The sequence below is a fragment of the Mirounga angustirostris genome, unplaced genomic scaffold (assembly GCF_029215605.1).
Source record: "Mirounga angustirostris isolate CCGP_5_RB_7025 unplaced genomic scaffold, mMirAng1.0.hap1 SCAF_5, whole genome shotgun sequence".
Taxonomy (NCBI): domain Eukaryota; kingdom Metazoa; phylum Chordata; class Mammalia; order Carnivora; family Phocidae; genus Mirounga; species Mirounga angustirostris.
In genome coordinates this window covers 64,720,099-64,740,182 of record NW_026991713.1, presented here as the reverse complement: position 1 = coordinate 64,740,182, position 20,084 = coordinate 64,720,099, and the positions used below count along the sequence as shown (strand labels likewise).

Genomic DNA, 20,084 nt, shown 5'->3' with positions numbered 1-20,084 from the left:
TGTATAGATTTTGGACACTAACCCTTTATTAGATATGTCATTTGCAAATCTCTTCTTCTGTTCAGTAGGAGGCCTCTTAGTTTTTCAGTTGTTCCCTTTGCTGTGCAGAAACTTTTTATTTTGATGGAAAACTTTTGCTTTCATTTCCTGGCCTCAGGATACATATCTGGAAAAATGTTGCTATGGCCGATGTCAGAGAAATTACTGTCTGTGCTCTCTTCATAACTTTTATGGTTCCAGGTCTCACATTTAGGTCTTTACTCCATTTAGAGTTTCGTTTTATGTATGGTGTAAAAAGTGGTTCAGGTTCATTCTTTTGCATCTAGTTGTCCAGTTTTCCCAACACCATCTGTTGAAGACACTGCCTTTTTCCCATTGGATATTCTTTCCTCCTTTGTCTAAGATTAGTTTCCCATATAATTATGGGTTTATTTCTAGGTTTTCTATTCTGTTCCATTGATGCATGTGTCTATTTTTGTGCCAGTACCAGAGTGTTTTGATTACTAGAGCTTTGTAATTTAAGTCTGGAATTGTGATACCTACAGCTTTTCTTTTCCTTTTTTTTTCTTTATATACTTTCTAAAAATTTTATTATGTTATGTCATCATACATTACATTATTAGTTTTTGATGTAGTGTTCCATGATTCGTTTGCATATAACACCCAGTGCTCCATTCAATACATGCCCTCCTTAATACCCATCACCGGGCTAACCCATCCCCCCACCCCCCCAAAACCCTCAGGTTGTTTCTCAGAGTCCTTAGTCTCTCATGGTTATCTCCCCCTCCGATTCCCCCCCCTTCGTTTTTCCCTTCCTACTATCTTCTTCTTCTTCTTTTTTTTAACATATAATGTATTATTTGTTACAGAAGTACAGGTCTGTGATTCATCAGTCTTACACAATTCACAGCGCACACCATAGCACATACCCTCCCCAGTGTCCATCACCCAGCCACCCATTCCCTCCCACCCCCCACCACTCCAGCAACCCTCATTTTTTTCCTGAGATTAAGAATCCCTCATATCAGTGAGATCCTACGATACTTGTCTTTCTCTGATTGACTTATTTCGCTTAGCATGATACCCTCTAGTTCTATCCACGTCATTGCAAATGGCAAGATTTCATTTTTTGATAGCTGCATAATATTCCATTGTATATATATACCACATCTTCTTTATCCATTCATCTGTTGATGGACATCTTGGCTCTTTCCATAGTTTGGCTATTGTGGACATTGCTGCTATAAACATTGGAGTGCACATACCCCTTTGGATCACTACATTTGTATCTTTGGGGTAAATACCCAGTAGTGCAATTGCCAGGTCATATGGTAGCTCTATTTTCAAATTTTTGAGGAACCTCCATACTGTTTTCCAGAGTGGCTGCACCAGCTTGCATTCCCACCAACAGTGTAGGAGGGTTCCCCTTTCTCCACATCCTTGCCAACATCTGTCATTTCCTGACTTGTTAATTTTAGCCATTCTGACTGGTGTGAGGTTGTATCTCACTGACGTTTTGATTTGGATTTCCCTGATGCCGAGTGACGTTGAGCACTTTTTCATGTGTCTGTTGGCCAATTGGATGTCTTCTTTGGAAAAATGTCTGTTCATGTCTTCTGCCCATTCCTTGATTGGATTATTTTTTCTTTGGGTGTTGAGTTTGATAAGTTCTTTATAGATTTTGGATACTAGCCCTTTATCTGATATGTCATTTGCAAATATCTTCTCCCATTCTGTCAGTTGTCTTTTGGTTTTGTTGACTGTTTCCTTTGCTGTGCAAAAGCTTTTTATCTTGACGAAGTCCCAATAGTTCATTTTTGCCCTTGCTTCCCTTTCCTTTGGTAATGTTTCTAGGAAGAAGCTGCTGTAGCTGAGGTCGAACAGATTGCTGCCTGTGTTCTCCTCTAGGATTTTGATGGATTACCATCTCACACTTAGGTCTTTCAACCATTTTGAGTCTATTTTTGTGTGTGGTGTAAGGAAATGGTCCAGTTTTATTCTTCTGCATGTAGCTGTCCAATTTTCCCAATACCATTTGTTGAAGAGACTGTCTTTTTACCATTAGACATTTTTCCTGCTTTGTCAAAAATTAGTTGACCATAGAGTTGAGGGTCCATTTCTGGGCTCTCTATTCTGTCCCATTGATCTATGTGTCTGTTTTTGTGCCGGTACCATACTGTCTCGATGATTACAGCTTTGTAATAGAACTTGAAATCCGGAATTGTGATGCCACCGGCTTTGCTTTTCTTTTTCAACATTCCTCTGGCTATTCGGGGTCTTTTCTGGTTCCATACAAATTTTAGGATTATTTGTTCCATTTCTTTGAAAAAAGTGGATGGTATTTTGATAGGGATTGCATTAAATGTGTAGATTGCTCTAGGTAGCATTGACATTTTCACAATATATATTCTTTCAATCCATGAGCATGGGACCTTTTTCCATTTCTTTATGTCTTCCTCAATTTCTTTCATGAGTATGCTGTAGTTTTCTGAGTACAGATTCTTTGCCTCGTTGGTTAGATTTATTCCTAGGTTTTGGGTGCAACTGTAAATGGGATCGACTCCTTAATTTCTCTTTCTTCTGTCTTGTTGTTGGTGTATAGAAATGCAACTTATTTCTGTGCATTGATTTTATATCCTGCCACTGAATTACTGTATGAGTTCTAGCAGTTTTGGGGTGAAGTCTTTTGGGTTTTCCACATAAAGTATCATATCATTTGCCAAGAGTGAGAGTTTGACTTCTTCTTTTCTGATTCAGATACATTTTATTTCTTTTTGTTGTCTGATTGCTGTGGCTAGGACTTCTAGTACTATGTTGAATACCAGTGGTGATAGTGGACATCCTGCTGTGTTCTTGACCTTAGGGGAAAAGCTCTCTTTTTCCCCATTGAGAATGATATTCCCTCTGGGTTTTTCATAGATGGCTTTTATGATATTGAGGTATGTATCCTCTATCCCTACACTCTGAAGAGTTTTAATCAAGAAAGGATGCTGTACTTTGTCAAATGCTTTTTCTGCACCTATTGAGAGGATCATATGGCTCTTCTTCTTTCTTTCATTAATGTATTGTATTACATTAATTGATTTTCGGATGTTGAACCAACCTTGCAGCCCAGGAATAAATCCCACTTGGTCGTGGTGAATAATCCTTTTAATGTACTGTTGCATCCTATTGGCTAGTATTTTGGTGAGAATTTTTGCATCCATTTTCATCAGAGATATTGGTCTGTAATTCCCCTTTTTGATGGGGTCTTTGTCTGGTTTTGGGATCAAGGTAATGCTGGCCTCATAAAATGAGTTTGGAAGTTTTCCTTCCATTTCTATTTTTTGGAATTGTTTCAGAAGAATAGGTAATAATTCTTCTTGAAATGTTTGGTAGAATTCCCCTGGGAAGCCATCTGGCCCTGGGCTTTTGTTTGTTGGGAGATTTTTGATGACTGCTTCCATTTCCTTAGTGGTTATGGGTCTGTTCAGGTTTGCTATTTCTGCCTGGTTCAGTTTTGGTAGTTTATACAACTCTAGGAATGCATCCATTTCTTCCAGATTATCTAATTTGCTGGCATAGAGTTGCTCATAATATGTTCTTATAATTGTTTGTATTTCTTTGGTGTTGGCTCTGATCTCTCCTCTTTCATTCATGATTTTGTTGATTTGGGTCATTTCTCTTTTCTTTTTGATAAGTCTGGCCAGGGGTTTATCAATCTTGTTAATTCTTTCAAAGAACCAGCTCCTAGTTTCATTGATCTGTTCTACTGTTCTTTTAGTTTCTATTTCATTGATTTCTGCTCTTATCTTTATTATTTCTCCTCTCCTGCAGGGTTTAGGCTTTATTTGCTGTTCTTTTTCCAGCTCCTTTAGGTGTAGGGTTAGGTTGTGTACTTGAGACCTTTCTTGTTTCTTGAGAAAGGCTTGTATTGCTATATACTTTCCTCTTAGGACCGCCTTTGCTGCATCCCAAAGATTTTGAGTAGTTGTGTTTTCATTTTCATTTGTTTCCATGAATTTTTTAAATTCTTCTTTAATTTCCTGGTTGACCCAGTCATTCTTTAGTAGGATGCTCTTTAGCCTCCATGTATTTGAGTTCTTTTCGACTTTCCTCTTGTGATTGAGGTCTAGTTTCAAAGCACTGTGGTCCGAAAATATGCAGGGAATGATCCCAATCTTTTGGTACCGGTTGAGACCTGACTTGTAACCTAGGATGATTCTGGAGAATGTTCTATGGGCACTAGAGAAGAATGTGTATTCTGTTGCTTTGGGATGGAATGTTCTGAATATAACTGTGAAGTCCATTTGGTTCAGTGTGTCATTTAAAGCCTCTATTTCCTTGTTGATCTTTTGCTTAGAAGATCTGTTCATTTCAGTGAGGGGGGGCTGTTAAAGTCCTCTACTATTATTGTATTGTTGTTGATGGGTTTTTTTGATTTTGTTATTAATTGGCTTATATAATTGGCTGCTCCCATGTTAGGAGCATAGATATTTACAATTGTTAGATCTTCTTGTTGGATAGACCCTTTAAGTAGGCTAAAGTGTCCTTCCTCATCTCTTATTATAATCTTTGGTTTAAAATCTAATTTGTCTGATATAAGGATTGCCACCTCAGCTTCCTTTTGATGTCCATTTGCATGGTAAATAGTTTTCCACACCCTCACTTTCAATCTGGAGGTGTCTTTGCATCTAAAATGAGTCTCTTGCAGGCAGCATATCAATGGGTCTTGTTTTTTTTATCCAATCTGATACCCTGTGTCTTTTGATTGGGCCAGTTAGCCCATTTACGTTCAGGGTAACTACTGAAAGATATGAATTTAGTGCCACTGTATTGCCTGTAAGGTGACTGTTAGTGTATATTGTCTCTATTCCTTTCTGGCCTATGTTACTTTTAGGCTCTCTCTTTGCTTAGAGGACCCCTTTCAATATTTCTTGTAGGGCTGGTTTCGTGTTTGCAAATTCCTTTAATTTTTGTTTGTCCTGGAAACTTTTTCTCTCTCCTTCTATTTTCAATGACAGCCTAGCTGGATATAGTGTTCTTGGCTGCATATTTTTCTCATTCAGTGCTCTGAATATGTCATGCCAGTCCTTTCTGGCCTGCTAGGTCTCTGTGGATAGGTCTGTTGCCAATCTAATGTTTCTACCATTGTAGGTTATAGACCTCTTGTCCTGAGCTGCTTTCAGGATTTTCTCTTTGTCTCTGAGACTCGTAAATTTTACTATTAGATGTCGGGGTGTTGACCTCTTTTTATTGATTTTGAGGGGGGTTCTCTGTGCCTCCTGGATTTTGATGCCTGTTTCCTTCCCCAGATTAGGGAAGATCTCTGCTATAATTTGCTCCAGTATACCTTCTGGCCTTCTCTTTCTTCTTCTGGGATCCCAGTTATTCTAATATTGTTTCATCTTATGGTATCACTTATCTCTCGAATTCTGCCCTTGTGGTCCAGTAGTTGTTTATCTCTCTTTTTCTCAGCTTCTTTATTTTCCATCATTTGGTCTTCTATATCACTAATTCTCTCTTCTGCCTCATTTATCCTAGCAGTTAGAGCCTCCATTTTTTTATTGCACCTCATTAATATAGCCTTTTTACTGCATGGAGCACTGGGTGTTATACAAAAACAATGAATCATGGATCACTACATCAAAAATTAATGATGTATGGTGACTAACATAACATAATAAAATAAGATTTAAAAAAAAAAGAAAGAAAAAAAAGATTTTTAAAGTAGGGGGGAAGGGTGGGGCAGAGGGGAAAAAAATTTTCAACTTGGTTAGATTTTAGTTCTTTTATTTCTCCAGAAAGGGATTCTCTAGTATCTTCCATGCTTTTTTCAAACCTAGCTAGTATCTTTATATCATCATCCCGAACTCTAGTTCTGACATCTTACTAATGTCCATATTGATTAGGTCCCTGGCAGTTGGTACTGCCTCTTGTTCTTTCTTTTTTTGAGGTGAGTTTTTCTGTCTTGTCATTTTTTCCAGAGGAAAATAGATGAATGAGAGAACAAAATGCTAACAGGTTTACAATGACCCCAGAAAAATATACACTAAACAAATCAGAAGAGACCCAAAACCAGGGGGAAAAACAGGGAAAGAAAGAAAAAAAATATATGATCAGGCTGGTGAATAGATCAGAGCCACACACAAGATTTTGGGAGTATTTTGGTCTCTTAGAAGAAACTGCCTCCAAAAATTTTAAAGAAAGAAAAACTTATATATGTACAAAAATAAGGGTAAATACGATGAAGGGATGGAATATGACTGTAAAGATGAAAATTATAAAAGATTTTATAAAAGGAATTGATAAGTTGGTTGGAAAAAGAAAGAAGAGAAATTTGAAAAAAAAAAAAGGGAGGGAGAGAATGTGATCAGGCAGGAGACTAGAACAGAGCCATACACTAGAGATTTAGGGTATATTTTGGTCTGTTAGAAGAAAACTGTATCCCAACATTTTAAAGCGAGAACAACTTATATATATACAAAAAATAAGGTTAACTATAATGAAGGGATAGAATATGACTCTAAAAATGAAAATTAAAAAGATTTTTAAAAAGGGATTGATAAGATGTTGGTTGAAAAAGGTAAAAAGAAAAATTTTTTTAAAAATAGAAAAAGAAAAAAATAAAGAAAATTTTAAAAATTAACTTTGAAAGACTAACGAATCAGGGGGAAAAAAGCCATGAATTCTATGTGCAGTATTCCCCTAGCACTGGAGTTCTGCCGTTCTCATTGATTGGTAAACTTGGCCTTGTGTTCTCGCTGATCTTCTCAGGGAGAGGCCTGTTGCCATGGTTCCCAAATGTCTTTGCCAGAGGCAGAATTGCCCTGTCCTTGCCGGTCCGGGCTAAGTAATCTGCTCGGGTTTGCTCTCTGGAGCTTTTATTCCCTGCAAGCTTTCCCTACAGCTTTGGAGGACGAGAGTGAAAATGGCGGCCTCCCAATCTCCGCCCTGGAGGAGCCAAGAACTCGGGGCCCCGCTCCTCAGTGAGCCCCCAGAGAAAAGCAGTCAGTCACTCCTGTCTCCCTGTCTCCAGCCGCACTCCGTGCTCACCCAGCCTGTGACCGAGCATTTCTATCTCTGGCACCCGACTTGGTGTGGAGTCTCTAAACCCAGAAGATGCCTGTGGTGCGCTCCCACGCCGCTCCTCCCGAGGGAGGAAGGGGAGTCTCCCTGGATCTGCCGCTTGTTGGGTCCCTGCTGGAAGAGCAGTGGCCCGACTGTGCCCCGGATCACGGTTTATGGCAACCCCGAGCTGAGAGCCCACGCCTCGGCTCTGTCTCTGCAGCCAGCTTCCCCGCTCTGATACCTGGGAGCTCTGCTGCACTCAGGCACCCCCGGTCTTTCTGTGACCCTGAGGGTCCTGAGACCACACTGTCCCGTGAGGTTCCACCCCCCCTTAGCCACCGGAGCGATGTCCCTCAGCGGAGCCGACTTTTAAAAGTTCCGATTTTGTGCTCCGCAGCTCTATCACTTGCCAGTAGCCAGTTCCCCCCCCCCACCATCTATCTTCCCGAATATCACCTCAGATTCACTTCTCCGTACGTCCTACCTTCCAGAAAGTGGTCGCTTTTCTGTTCAGAGCGTTGTTGCTATTCTTTTCTTTGATCTCCTGTTGAGTTTGTAGGTGTTCAGAATGGTTTGACAGCTATCTAGCTGAATTCCTGGGACCAGACGAAATTTAGGTCTCCTACTCCTCTGCCATCTTGCTCCACCCCTCCAGCTTTGCTTTTCTTTTTCAAGATTGCTTTGGCTATTTGGGGTCTTGGTGGTTCCATATAATTTTTAGGATTTTTTGTTCTAGTTCTATGAAAAATGCTGTTGGTATTTTGATAGGGATTGCATTAAATGTGTAGATTACTTTGGATAGTATGGAGATTTTAACAATATTTGTTCATCCAATCCATGAGTGTGGAATGTCTTTCCATTTCTTTGTGTCATCTTCAATTTTATGGAAATATTCTTTTTTTTTTTTTTTAATTTATTTGATAGAGACACACACAGCAAGAGAGGGAACACAAGCAGGGGGAGTGGGAGAGGGAGAAGCAGGCTTCCCCCCGAGCAGGGAGCCCGATGTGGGGCTCGATCCCAGGACCCCGGGATCATGACCTGAGCCGAAGGCAGACGCTTAACGACTGAGCCACACAGGCGCCCCTGGAAATATTCTTAAGCTAATGATTTATCTTTATGATTACAAGTGAGTTCATGTTTTCCTTCTTTAGTCATTTGTGGAAAATAATATTTCTCTAGTACTTTTTTCTATTTATCTAAGCAGATTTAATGTCATAAAGTTTTCCATGGTATTATGTTAGAATTTAAAAAGCTTGTTTATTAGTAGTCTATTGCTGTGTAACAAATTACCACAAATTCAGGGACTCAAAGTAACACAAACTTACTATCTTACAATTTCCTTGGGTCAGGAGTCTGGGTATGGTTAGCTGGGTATTCTGCTCAGGATCTCACCAGGCTGAAATCAAAGTGTCAACCAGGCTGTGATTTTCATCTGAGGCTCAGGGTCATCTCCCAAGCTCAAAGGTTGTTGGCAAAATCTGTTCTTTGCTGTTGTACCACTGAGGTACCTATGTCCTTGCTGGGTGTCAGTCAGACATTGCTGTCAGCTCCTGGAGGCTGCCTGTACTTCCTTGCCACATGGCTGCCACAGGCAATTCACAATGTGGATGTATGCTCTCTTCCAGGCCAGGTGGAGCATTGTCTTTCTTTGACTTCCAGCTCCTCTCTAGTCCACTACAATGGAGTTTTAAATAAGATAAATTTTATATTTTGACTTTCATTGTTGAGAAGATAGCTGTCAATCTAATTGTGCTTCTTTTGAAGGGAATCTGTCCTTTTCTTCAGGCAGCTGTTAAGTTTTTCTCTTTGTCCTTCTTTTTCAGACATTCTAATGGTATGCCCATGTGTGTATTTCTTTTTGTAAGTAACATATTTGGGGTATATTTAGGGCCTCTTTAATCTGTGCACTGATGTCTTCTTCAGTTTTGGAAAAATCTGGGCTATTTTCTCTTCAGATATTGTATTTTCTCTATCCATTCTTTCTTTCATCTTCTTCATGACATCTCTCCCACTTTACTAATCCTCTTATCAGTTCTTTCTAGATCTGCTTAAATGTAGATTGACTGTTCCTGGGTCTTAGCTCCCAAATTCTTCACTGCCTCTTTAGTGCTTTAGTGCCTTCAAGTGGATGGTTTAAAATATTTTGTCCAGCTTTTGTTGTTTTGAGTGACATAGTTGATCCAAATTACATGGTCCATCAATATCAGAAACAGAAGGCCTCTTATAATTCATTCTGTAACATCTGTAGTTATGGGCCCCTTTCATTCTTAGTATTGTTTAAGTCTGTTTATTTTTGATCACTCATGCCACAGACCTGTGAAATTATTAATTTCTTCTAATTCTATCAATTTCATCAATCTTTGGATTTGTTTGAATCAATTATATACATTTTTATTCCTTCTATGTTCCTTGCATAATCTGTGATTCAGTTGGTAGCTTAATTTATTACTTTTTAACACGTCCTTTTTTCCTAATAAAAGAAATTATTGCTCTAGGTACATCCCACAAAATGGTAAGTAGTTTCATTACTAATTTGGGGTTTGTAAACTTTTCTAATTATTATCATAATCAATTCTTGTGTTGAAAGCCTGACATGAGGTATCAGGTAGTAGGAACCGAGGTAAATAGGCTTTCAGTGGGGGGTTTTGTGTTAGGCTGTGTTTAATGTTTGCTGTAGCTGTGGTGTCAGAGGCTAAAATTTCCTCACATGTCCTTGCTTTTGTCTCCTTTGCTGTCTTTTTTTGTTTCCCTATAGACTCCTTCTTAAATAGGGTCTGAGTGTTGCAGCTCTTTCAGCTGTGATCCTTGAAAATCTACAACCTTATTGATGTGGTAGTAAGGTACAGGGGAGTGGAAACATTCCATAGTCCTATGATTAGGTCTTGGTCTTCTAATGAGCCTGTGTCCCTGGGCTGTAACAACCTTCACAGGTCCCTCTCAGCTTTTTTTTTTGTTTTTTGGCTTTTGTGTGTTTGTTTTGTTTTTGTTGTTTTTTCATGGATCCTTCTCCAGATTCATTAGATTCTCATCAAATAGTTTTCCTTGAGGGCAGACAGTGTTCTCTGGGCTTATTTCAAAATGCTAACTTGTCCCTTCCCCCTGCTGAAGCACAAGGGAATTTTTTTCTCATCTTCATCATGAGAATGTGGTGGGGCTGCTGGAAGTAAAACTCATGAAACTATGAGGGCTCCTCTGAGGTCAGGCCCTGAGGAGATTTTATATCTGAAGTTAGCCCATTCTCAGTCTCCAATAACTAGTCAATTTCCCTTTAAGTATTCTGACCAGGCTCCAGTTGCAGCCTTCACTCCCAGAAAGCTGTGATTTTCTGTCTTCACTTGTCTCCCAGTTTTTTTTTGGGGGGGGGGTTTCCCCTGTGACTTCAATTCTCTGATAGATCTAAGAAGTGTTGTTGATTTTCCATTTGTTTACCCTAATTTATTGGTGAGGGTGGGAGTGCGAGCCCTTTACTTCCAAGCTCTTTACTCTTCCCATGTTGGACTAGTCTTATATTCATTCCTTGGTAAATACGTTGATTACAATTATGTTTCTTAATTTCCAACCATATGGGTTTCTTCTAGTAATCGTTTTGATACTGCTTTCTAACTTAACTGCATTACGGTCAGAGAACTTGGTCTATGTGACTTCATATCTTTGAAATGTTTTGAGATTTGCTTTATGGACTAGTATATGGTTTATTTTGAGAAATTTTCCATTTGTATTTGGTAATATGTACCTGGTACCTGTTACTAGGTCAGTCAGTGTGCTGGGAGGAAATAGTTGGCATACTTAAATAGGACTAATGAGGGTGCTTACCAGGATATGGAAGGATTAAGGGGAATCAAAAAGGGATGGTGAATCATCCTGGGCTCTCAAGAGCAGGGAGCAGGTACCACCTTATGGGGACAGGAAAGGGAACTGTAGAAGGCCACCTGATGGTAACTCTGGGACATCAGGGAAGGAGCAGGAGAATAAACATCCTCACTCCTTCTTCTCCTGCCTTCCTCTATCCTACTAAGTAACTCTTACTAGTTGAACCCGACCAGTATGTAGAGGCAACAAAACCCATTGAGGAAACCAACAAAGGTCTGTCTACCAGGACAGAGACCAGAGGGAAAAGGTGTGTATTTCATTCTAGAGGGGCAAAAGAAAGTATCTAGCACACATAGAAGGTAGAGTGGACTTTCCTATGAATGGAACATGTGGGTTGTTTGTAAGTAACATATTTGGGGTATATTTAGGGCCTCTTTAATCTGTGCACTGATGAAATATAAGCATTGGTGAAAGAAGGAGATTGATAAAGTGAATGAGAAAAATACTGACATTGTAGGAAGTATTCCCTTAAGTATTCCCACATGGTTTTCATGGGTTGCACTGAATGGCATGTGCAGGAGTCCTACTGCACATGAACAAAGGTGATGGATGTTAGGATTTAGTTGGGCAGTAATGTGAGATTTATGGGAACAAGGGAAAGATGACTGTTGGGTGGGTGAAGTTTGGGTTGAAGTAACAGAGGAAAAGGGCAGAACTTATGTAGGTGTCCATGCTTGTGGCAGGCAGGAGTGCATGATTGGATAGGAAAAGTCTTATAACTTGGGAAAACTGGAGGAGTAGAAGTAGGCTCAGATAGAGACAAACACAGAAGTTTTAGAGCAGGTTTTATCACAAGTACTTACATAGATAGTTGCCATGGCAGTGCAGGAGAAAGCTTGCTCACAGTAAACCAGAAATGAGATAGAATTCTGAATTCTAAACTCTTGGTTTCCTCCTGCCTCTTCTTTTCCCATATCAATACCTCTTATCATCTTCCCCATTCTGCTCTTTTAATACTTCATCTCCTGACCAGGGTTACTCAAGCTCAGCACTAATGATTCTTGGGCTGCATAATTCTTTATTGTGGGTGCTGTTCTGTGTATTGTAAGATATTCAGCAGCATCTCTGACCTCTACCTACTAGGTGCCAGTAGCACACACCCTCCCTCGCTTGTGACAACTAGAAAATGTCTTCAGATATTGCCAAATACCTCCTGGGGGAGAGAATCATCCCTGCTGAGAATCCCTGCCTAGATATTAGGTAACTGACTAGGGGTAGGGTAGAAAGAAGAGATGTGAGCAGTGTCTCAGGAAATGTAGTGTATTGTAAATAAAAGAAGACATAGGAAGGAATCTTTTGAAGAAAAGGGAAACATTTAAATTGCACAACAAGCATCCAGGCCAGTGACAAAATCTTCCAATGGAAGCAGACAAATGCACAAATAAGTTAAAGTGCTCTTTTTATATTCTTATAAAATGCAGATGTCACTGGAAGCTTCCCTGACCCTAGGAGATTTTGTTCTATAGCTACCACTCCCAGTTCACAGTCTGGGGAACTGGGTCCTGTCCTCAGACTTCCTGCTCTTGCTTCTGCCCTCTCACCTCCCCACTAATAATTCACATGTATTTGGCATATACCTCCTCCTGTTGCTTCCTTTGAGGAGCAATACAATCCCATTCAGCAGTTCTTATTTTTTCTGGGAACTTCTTGGATAATTTTGATGCCACCATATAGGGATAATATCATATACCTCTTAGCATATTTCTCCCACCTACTGCTTTTTCTCTAACTTCTATAGATTCCCTTGTTTCCCTCATGGCTTTCAGTATGCTCTTTTTTCATAGATGGAGCTCCTGCTATTTGCCTTTGCCCAGGAAAGAAATACTCCAAAGAATGGACTGGTCATCCTATTACTTCCTTCTCTTTAGGCGCCTACTACCTTTCCCCCAGTTTTGGAATAAACTTTTCCATTTCATTACACTTGCCACTCCAATCATGAACATGTATCAGTAAGAGGAATTTGGAAGGATCAATGTAGTTGATTGGTTGAAATCAGACAGATGAGCATTAAACATCAACAAGATCTTCCAGGTCTGATGCTAGTAGGAAGAAAACTATGGATGCGTTTTCCTGGAGTTTCTCAGCATTGGAGAGTTATGCAATTGTCAGGGCTTGGGGAGGGAGCTTCTCTTCCAGGAGGCTTCTCACTAGACAGACTCGGACTGGGCCAGGCTGGTCCTCCCAAGGGCCCTCACCATGGCCCCCTTCATTTCCTTGTTTTGAAAACTATAGATGATGGGGTTGCACACGGGGGTGATGATGGTGTAGAGGAGGGAGAAAGGCTTGTCTTTTTCAGGGCCATGTGTGCTGCGAGGGTTCATATAAGAGAATATGGCTGAGGTGTACAAAAAGATGACCACAGTCAGATGGGAAGCACAAGTGGAGAAGGTCTTTCCACGACCTGAGGAGGAGGCTCTGCCAAGGATGGAGGCCAGGATGCGTGCATAGGAGATGACAATGAGCACCATGGGGCTGAGCAGCACCACGATGGCATCGGCAAAGATCACCCTCAGACTAAACTGGGGGTCTCCACAAGAGAGAGCGATCACTATGGGGGCCTCACAGAAAAAGTTTTCTATGTGGTTGTGTCTACAGAATGGACCACGAAATGTCATGTAATCAAGAAGGATGCCATTGATCAGCCCAAAGAACCAGGCAGTACTTACCAGCTTCACACAAACCTGCCGGCCCATGATCTGGGCATAGCTGAGTGGGTGGCAGATAGCAACATAACGGTCATAGGCCATAAAAGCCAAGAGGATGCACTCGGCCACACCTACACCGAAAACCAGATACATTTGGGTTAAGCAAGAGACAAAGGAGACAATGTGGTTCTTGACCACCAGGTGGATCAGCATCTGTGGCATGGTGGTGGTGATGAAGCAGACATCCAGGAAGGACAGGTGGCCAAGGAAGTACATGGGGCTGTTGAGCCTGGGGTCTGTCCAGGTGATGAAGATGATGAGGCCATTCATGGCCATGGCAAAGCTGTAGAGGGCTAAGAAGAGGGCAAAGAGCAATGCCCGAGTGAAAGAGGAGCTCTGCTCAAAGCCCACGAGGATAAACTCTGCCACTCTGCTCCCGTTCCTTAGGTCCACCATCTGCAGCCTGCTTGAAGAGGGAAGACAGGAAAAGCACATAAGAGATAGTTGCATATAGACGCTACCTAGTTGTATAAAAACAGATTGCAGACAAAGGAATGAAAAAGAAAGGAATTTTAGTACACTCCATATGAGTCAGGAGAGTCATGGGCACTGAAAATGCTAGTGCTGAAAGGTCTGGGAACCATGTGACAACGTTTTGAAGAAAACTTTAAAGAAGACTCAAGGAGAATCCAAGAGGCCCATTTAAATATTAAGAAAGCACTTGTGATGAGCACTGCGTGTTATGTGTGTTGATCATTAAATTCCACTTCTGATACCAATATTACCCTATATGTTAACTAACTAGAATTTAAATGAAAAACTTGAAAGAAAAATAAATTTAAAAAAATTGATAAATAAATCTTAATGGGTTCTGCATCTAGAAGAGTGAATTTTCTTTTTCTGTGTAATTTCAATGAGTAGAACTCAAACTAGAGAGTAGAAATGTCAGAGGAAAAAAATGACTGATATTTCTAATTGTACATTTTTCTTCTCTTTACTATAAAAGTAATGCCTGTTCATTATAGAACATCTAGAAAATACCAAAAAACAAAAGCAAAATTAAGTAAATTAAAAGAATCATCAAGACAGTACAGTACTGGCACAAAAAACAGACATATAGATCAATGGAACAGAACAGAAAACCCAGAAAGGGACCCTCAACTCTATGGTCAACTAATCTTCAACAAAACAGAAAGAACATCCAATGGAAGAAAGACAGTCTCTTTAACAAATGGTGTTGGGAAAATTGGACAGCCACATGCAGAAGAATGTAGCTGGAGCATCCCCTTACACCATACACAAAAATAGACTCAAGATGGATGAAAGTCCTAAATGTGAGACAGGAATCCATCAAAATTCTAGAGGAGAACACAGGCAGCAACTTCTTCAATCTTGGCTGCAGTAACTTCTTGCTAGACATGTCTCCAAAGGCAAGGGAAATAAAGGTAAAAATTAACTATTGGGACTTCATCAACATAAAAAGCTTTTGCACAGCAAAGGAAACAGTCAAAAAAAGCAAAAGACAACCAATAGAATGGGAGAAGATATTTGCATATCAGATAAAGGTCTAGTATCCAAGATCTATAAAGAACTTATCAAACTCAACACCCAAAGAACAAATAATCCAGTCAAGAAATGGGCAGAAGACATGAATAGAGATTTCTCCAAGGAAGACATCCAAATGGCCAGCAGACACAAAAAATGCTGATCACTCGGCATCAGGGAAATACAAATCAAAACTACAATGAGGGACCACCTCACACCAGTCAGAATGGCTACAATTAACAAGACAGGAAACAACAAATGTTGGTGAGGATGCAGAGAAAAGGGAACCCTCTTACACTGTTGGTGAGAATGCAAGCTTGTGCAGCCACTCTGGAAAATAGTATGGAGATTCCTCAAAAAGTTAAAAGTAGAGGTACCCTATAACCCAGCAACTGCACTACTATGTATTTACCCAAAGGATAGAAACATGATCTGAAGGAACACCTGTACCCCAATATTTATAGCAGCAATGTCCACATTAGCCAAACTATGGAAAGAGCCCAGATGTCCATCAAGAGATGAATGGATAAAGAAAAGGATGAAATCTTACCATTTGCAACAACGTAGATGGAATTGGAGGGTATTATGCTAAGTGAAAGACAATTATCATATGATTTCACTCATATGTGGAATTTAAGAAACAAAACAAAGGCTCATAGGGGAACGGAGGGAAAAATAAAATAAGATGAAATCATAAAGGGAGACAAACCCAAAGATACTCTTACTTATAGGAAACAAACTGAGGGTTGTTGGAGGGGAGGTGGGTAGAGGAATGGAGTAAGTGCGTGATGGGCATGAAGGAGGGCACCTGATGTAATGAGCACCAGGTGTAATATGCAAGGGATGAATAACTGAACTCTATATTTGAAACTAATAATACACTATATGTTAATTAATTGAATTTAAATAAAATAAATAATAATAATCACGCAGAGAGAAACACATCAGTATTTTCGTTCATGTCTTTTCAATTATTTTGTTTTCTATGTTTATATTTTAAAAGCTTTTAAGATCAACATAAGGCCTGAGTAGAACCTGCCTTCAAAACTTAAGTGTTGGGGAGAAGTATATCTTCAGGACGAAACGCAGCATTGACTCCTGATTGGAAGATCTGCTGTAAGTCCAATAGGGAGAAAGTATAAAGGATAAAAGTTCACTTTTTGTTTGAATTGGCAACTGGGAACAATTGCATTCCATACCATTTTACTTATGTAGTAAGTAAAAAATTTTTTTAGTAGTAGTAGTAAGTAAAAAAAAAATTTTACTTATTTAATAAGTGAGTGCCTACTATGTTCTATATATTGTGCAAGGTGCCAGGGATATAGAATCATGCATAAGAACTTTCTCTCTGACTTCATGGGTATTATACTATATTCCAAGCCATTAGATCAAGGGGATAAGTAAGAATATAGAGAATCCGTATAATATATGGGTAATATTAACAAAAAAGCATACATTTATAAGCAAATATATTTCAAACTCTATGCCTCCATATAGGGAATGTACTCTTTTGAAGGGCCATGGAACACTTGTAAAATACTGTTGATCTATTAGAGTATAAAGAAACCTTAAATGAATTCCAAAGAGCCAAAACAGTTCAGACTATATTCACTATGCTAACACTGGGGCTGTTGAGCCTGGGGTCTGTCCAGGTGATGAAGATGATGAATCATGTTCAGCAATGAAAAATTTCAGAAATTTTCTTCTGAAATTTTCTCCTCTTCTGTCAGAGGAGATTTCTGAAAATTGTGTTTATTTTCTTCCCTTGAGGGAGAAAAAGAGCATAGGGGGCTGGTCAGCTTGTATATAGGATTTTGCTTACCAATATTGTTTATCATCATTGTGCACTTTAAATATCTTACAATTTTTGTCAATTATACCTCATTAAAGCTGAAAAAAGTCTGTCAAATCCAATTGAATAAAAGAGAATACTGTTTGCTGGGGTTTTGTTTTTGTTTTTGTTTTACTTCAAGGAAAGAAGTAAATTCTTACTGAATATTTTAAATTTAGAATGTGTTTTTTTGAAATAAATTGTAGATAACATTCTTCTGATCATCAGGGTCACCAGGAGTGTTGTGCCATTTGTATATGGCACAAAGGCCCCCGGAGGAAAGAGTGAATACTGAAATCCAGGCTGTGCAATCTAGCCTGTGCTCAACTTATCAAGCTGTGCACCCTAGTGAGGTGTGAGTTCAGGGGAAGTGCGGTGCCTGTTTTTCTGATTCTTCCTTGAGAGAGAGTGACTTTTTCTAATTAGCCCAAAGGTACCATATGTGCTAGGGAAGCACTGCTGATCAAGAAGATCCGGCCATGAGAATATTTAAATTTCAGCACTTAAAATATTGTCTTATAAGATTGGTGAAATTTATGAATGAATAATAATAAATAGGCCTGTGTTCCTGTTATTTATTAGGAATAAAAATGCAACAGGCATTTCTTATAATTCAGTGGTACTCAAAGCGTGGCGCACAGACCACCACCACCAGCAGCATTACCTGAGAACTTGATAAAAATGCAAATTGTTGGCCTTCACCCCAACTACTGAATCATTAACTCTGGGGATGGGGCCCAGAAACCAGTGTTTTAACAAGCCCTCCATGTGATTCTGATGCATATTAAACATTGAAAACTACTGATTTAATACAGGGGTGGACAAATTATGGCCCCCGAGCCAAATATAGTCCACTGCCTATATTTATAAAGTTTAATTGGAACACAGCCACACCCATTTACTTATGTATTTCCCACTACACTAAGTAGAGCTTAGTAGTTGCCACAGAGACCATATAGCCTATAAATTGGGTTGTAGGTTTAGCAACTAACAATATAAGATGCTTCATTATAAATGTGTTTTTCAGATAAACAATGAATAATTTTTTTATTATAAATATATTCCATGCAATATTAGTAATCCAACACACAAAGCCTAAAATATTTACTATCTGCCCCTTTACAAAAGACGTTTGCTGACTCCTGCTTAATGTAATGACTTTAGAGTGGACTTGCTTCTGATAAACAAGGGTGTGTAACAGATGCAATGAAAAAGCCTTAGTCCTGAGTACACACCTGGGATTCTGGTGCATCCAGTCTCAAGCACTTCCTTCCCAAGAAGAAGGCTAAAACTAGGAAACCAATTTGCCTGGATGGAAGGGCAGCTGGTGCCACTTCTTTTTCTGTTTATTAAACTCACTATTATCAGTTGCTTTCCCTTTTTTAAGCGCCTGGTGTTACACGTTTCAATTAAGATAAAGCAGATGTACTTCAATAATAAAAAATTTTTAAAAAGGTCAAGCAGATATTTTAGTATTGTCCACAAGTAACTCAGAAGAAGTTCTGTGACAAAAATAAAACTAGACATGATTACAGTAATCCCACCTACTTGAAAATTGGGGGAAAAAAGCCCTCTGAAAACAATCCTTAGATCAAACAGGCAATCAAAACAGTAATTACAGACTATCTAAAAAAAAATACTGATAATAAAAGTAACATATATCAATAAATTCCATACACAGATATTTGTTAGAGTAAAAGCTGGTAGCCTGAAATAGTTTTATCACTTAACAAAAAGGATTAAAGATAAATGAAATAAAATTGCTGAAGGGGTCAGAAGCAGATAAACAAAGTGAACCTAAGGAAGACCAGAGAGGGAAAATATGTAGTGGAGGAAGAGATAAGTTTCTAGGTCAATTCATTAAAGAAATTCATTTAAAAAAAGGAGAGAAATCAAGATAAGCTACTATTCTGACTGAAAGGAATGAAATGCAGTTATTCTAAACCTTGGCTTCACATTGTAGTCACTTGAGTTTTTAAAATCCCCTTGGCAGAAGACATGAACAGACATTTCTCCAAAGAAGATATCCAGATGGACAACAGACACATGAAAAGATGATCAACATCACTCATCATCAGGGAAATGCAAATCAAAATCACACTGAGGTTATCACCTCACATGTTTCAGAATGGCTAAAATAAAAAATACTAGAAACAAGAAGTGTTGGCGAGGATGTGGAGAAAAAGAAACCCTGCACCACTGGAGGGAATGCAAGCTGGTGCAGCAACTGTGGTAAACAGTACGGAGGTTTCTCAAAATTTAAAAATAGAATTACTATATGATCCACTACGTAGTGGAACATAATAATTCCACTTACTGGGTACTTACTGGGTATTTACCCAAAGAATACAAAAACACTAATTTGAAAAGATATATGCACCCTTATGTTTATGGCAGCATTATTTACAATAGCCAAATTATGGAAGCAACCCAAGTGTCCATTGGTAGATGAATGGATAAAGAACATGTGGTCTATATATACAATGGAATATTATTCTGCCATAAAAAAGAATGAAATATTGTCATTTGCAAAAACATGGATGGAGCTAGAGGGTATAATGCTAAGTGAAATAAGTCAGTCAGAGAAAGACAAATACTATATGATTTCACTCATAAGTGGAATTGAAGAAACAAAACAAACAAAGAAAAAAGAGATAAACCGAAAAACAGACTTGTAACTATAGAGAACAAACTGATGGGTAGCAGAGGGGAGGTGGATGGGTGAATGGGTGAAATAGGTGATGGGGATTAAGGAGTGCACTTGTAATGAGCACTGGGTGATGTATGAAAGTGCTGAATCACTATATTGTACACTTGAAAATAATATAACACTGCACATTAATGATGCTGGAATTAAAATTAATAAAGTAAAATATCCCCATGCCCTGGCTGCACATCAGACAAAACAATGTTTTGAGAGGGCTCAGTCATCGATATTTTTAAAAGTTCCCCAGGTAGTCCAATGTGCAGCCAAATTTGAGAATTATTTAAAATAGAGAAAGTTGACAAAGAGTTATGACCAAATAGTGCCAGGCCATGACAGTCCCTTAAGTGAGTTCTTTCTGATCTTACAGGGATGATATTTTTGAAGGCTACCAAAACTGTTTATAAGAACAGAAAAAATAAAAGCTTCCTGATTA

At 39.1% G+C, this 20,084-nt stretch overlaps 1 protein-coding gene across 1 annotated transcript; it reads right to left on the bottom strand.

Moving 5' to 3' along the window:
* Positions 1–13,043: 13,043 nt before the first annotated feature.
* On the bottom strand, positions 13,044–14,232 carry LOC123843797 (olfactory receptor 10AD1-like). Its single transcript, XM_045873531.2, has one exon. It carries the CDS (start codon positions 14,076–14,078, stop codon positions 13,071–13,073), a length of 1,008 nt encoding a protein of 335 aa, XP_045729487.1. The 5' UTR covers positions 14,079–14,232; the 3' UTR covers positions 13,044–13,070.
* Positions 14,233–20,084: the final 5,852 nt, after the last annotated feature.

Excerpts from the sequence above, each read along its gene's own strand:
- LOC123843797 (XM_045873531.2), bottom strand. The coding sequence starts at position 14,078 with ATGCAACTATCTCTTATGTGCTTTTCCTGTCTTCCCTCTTCAAGCAGG.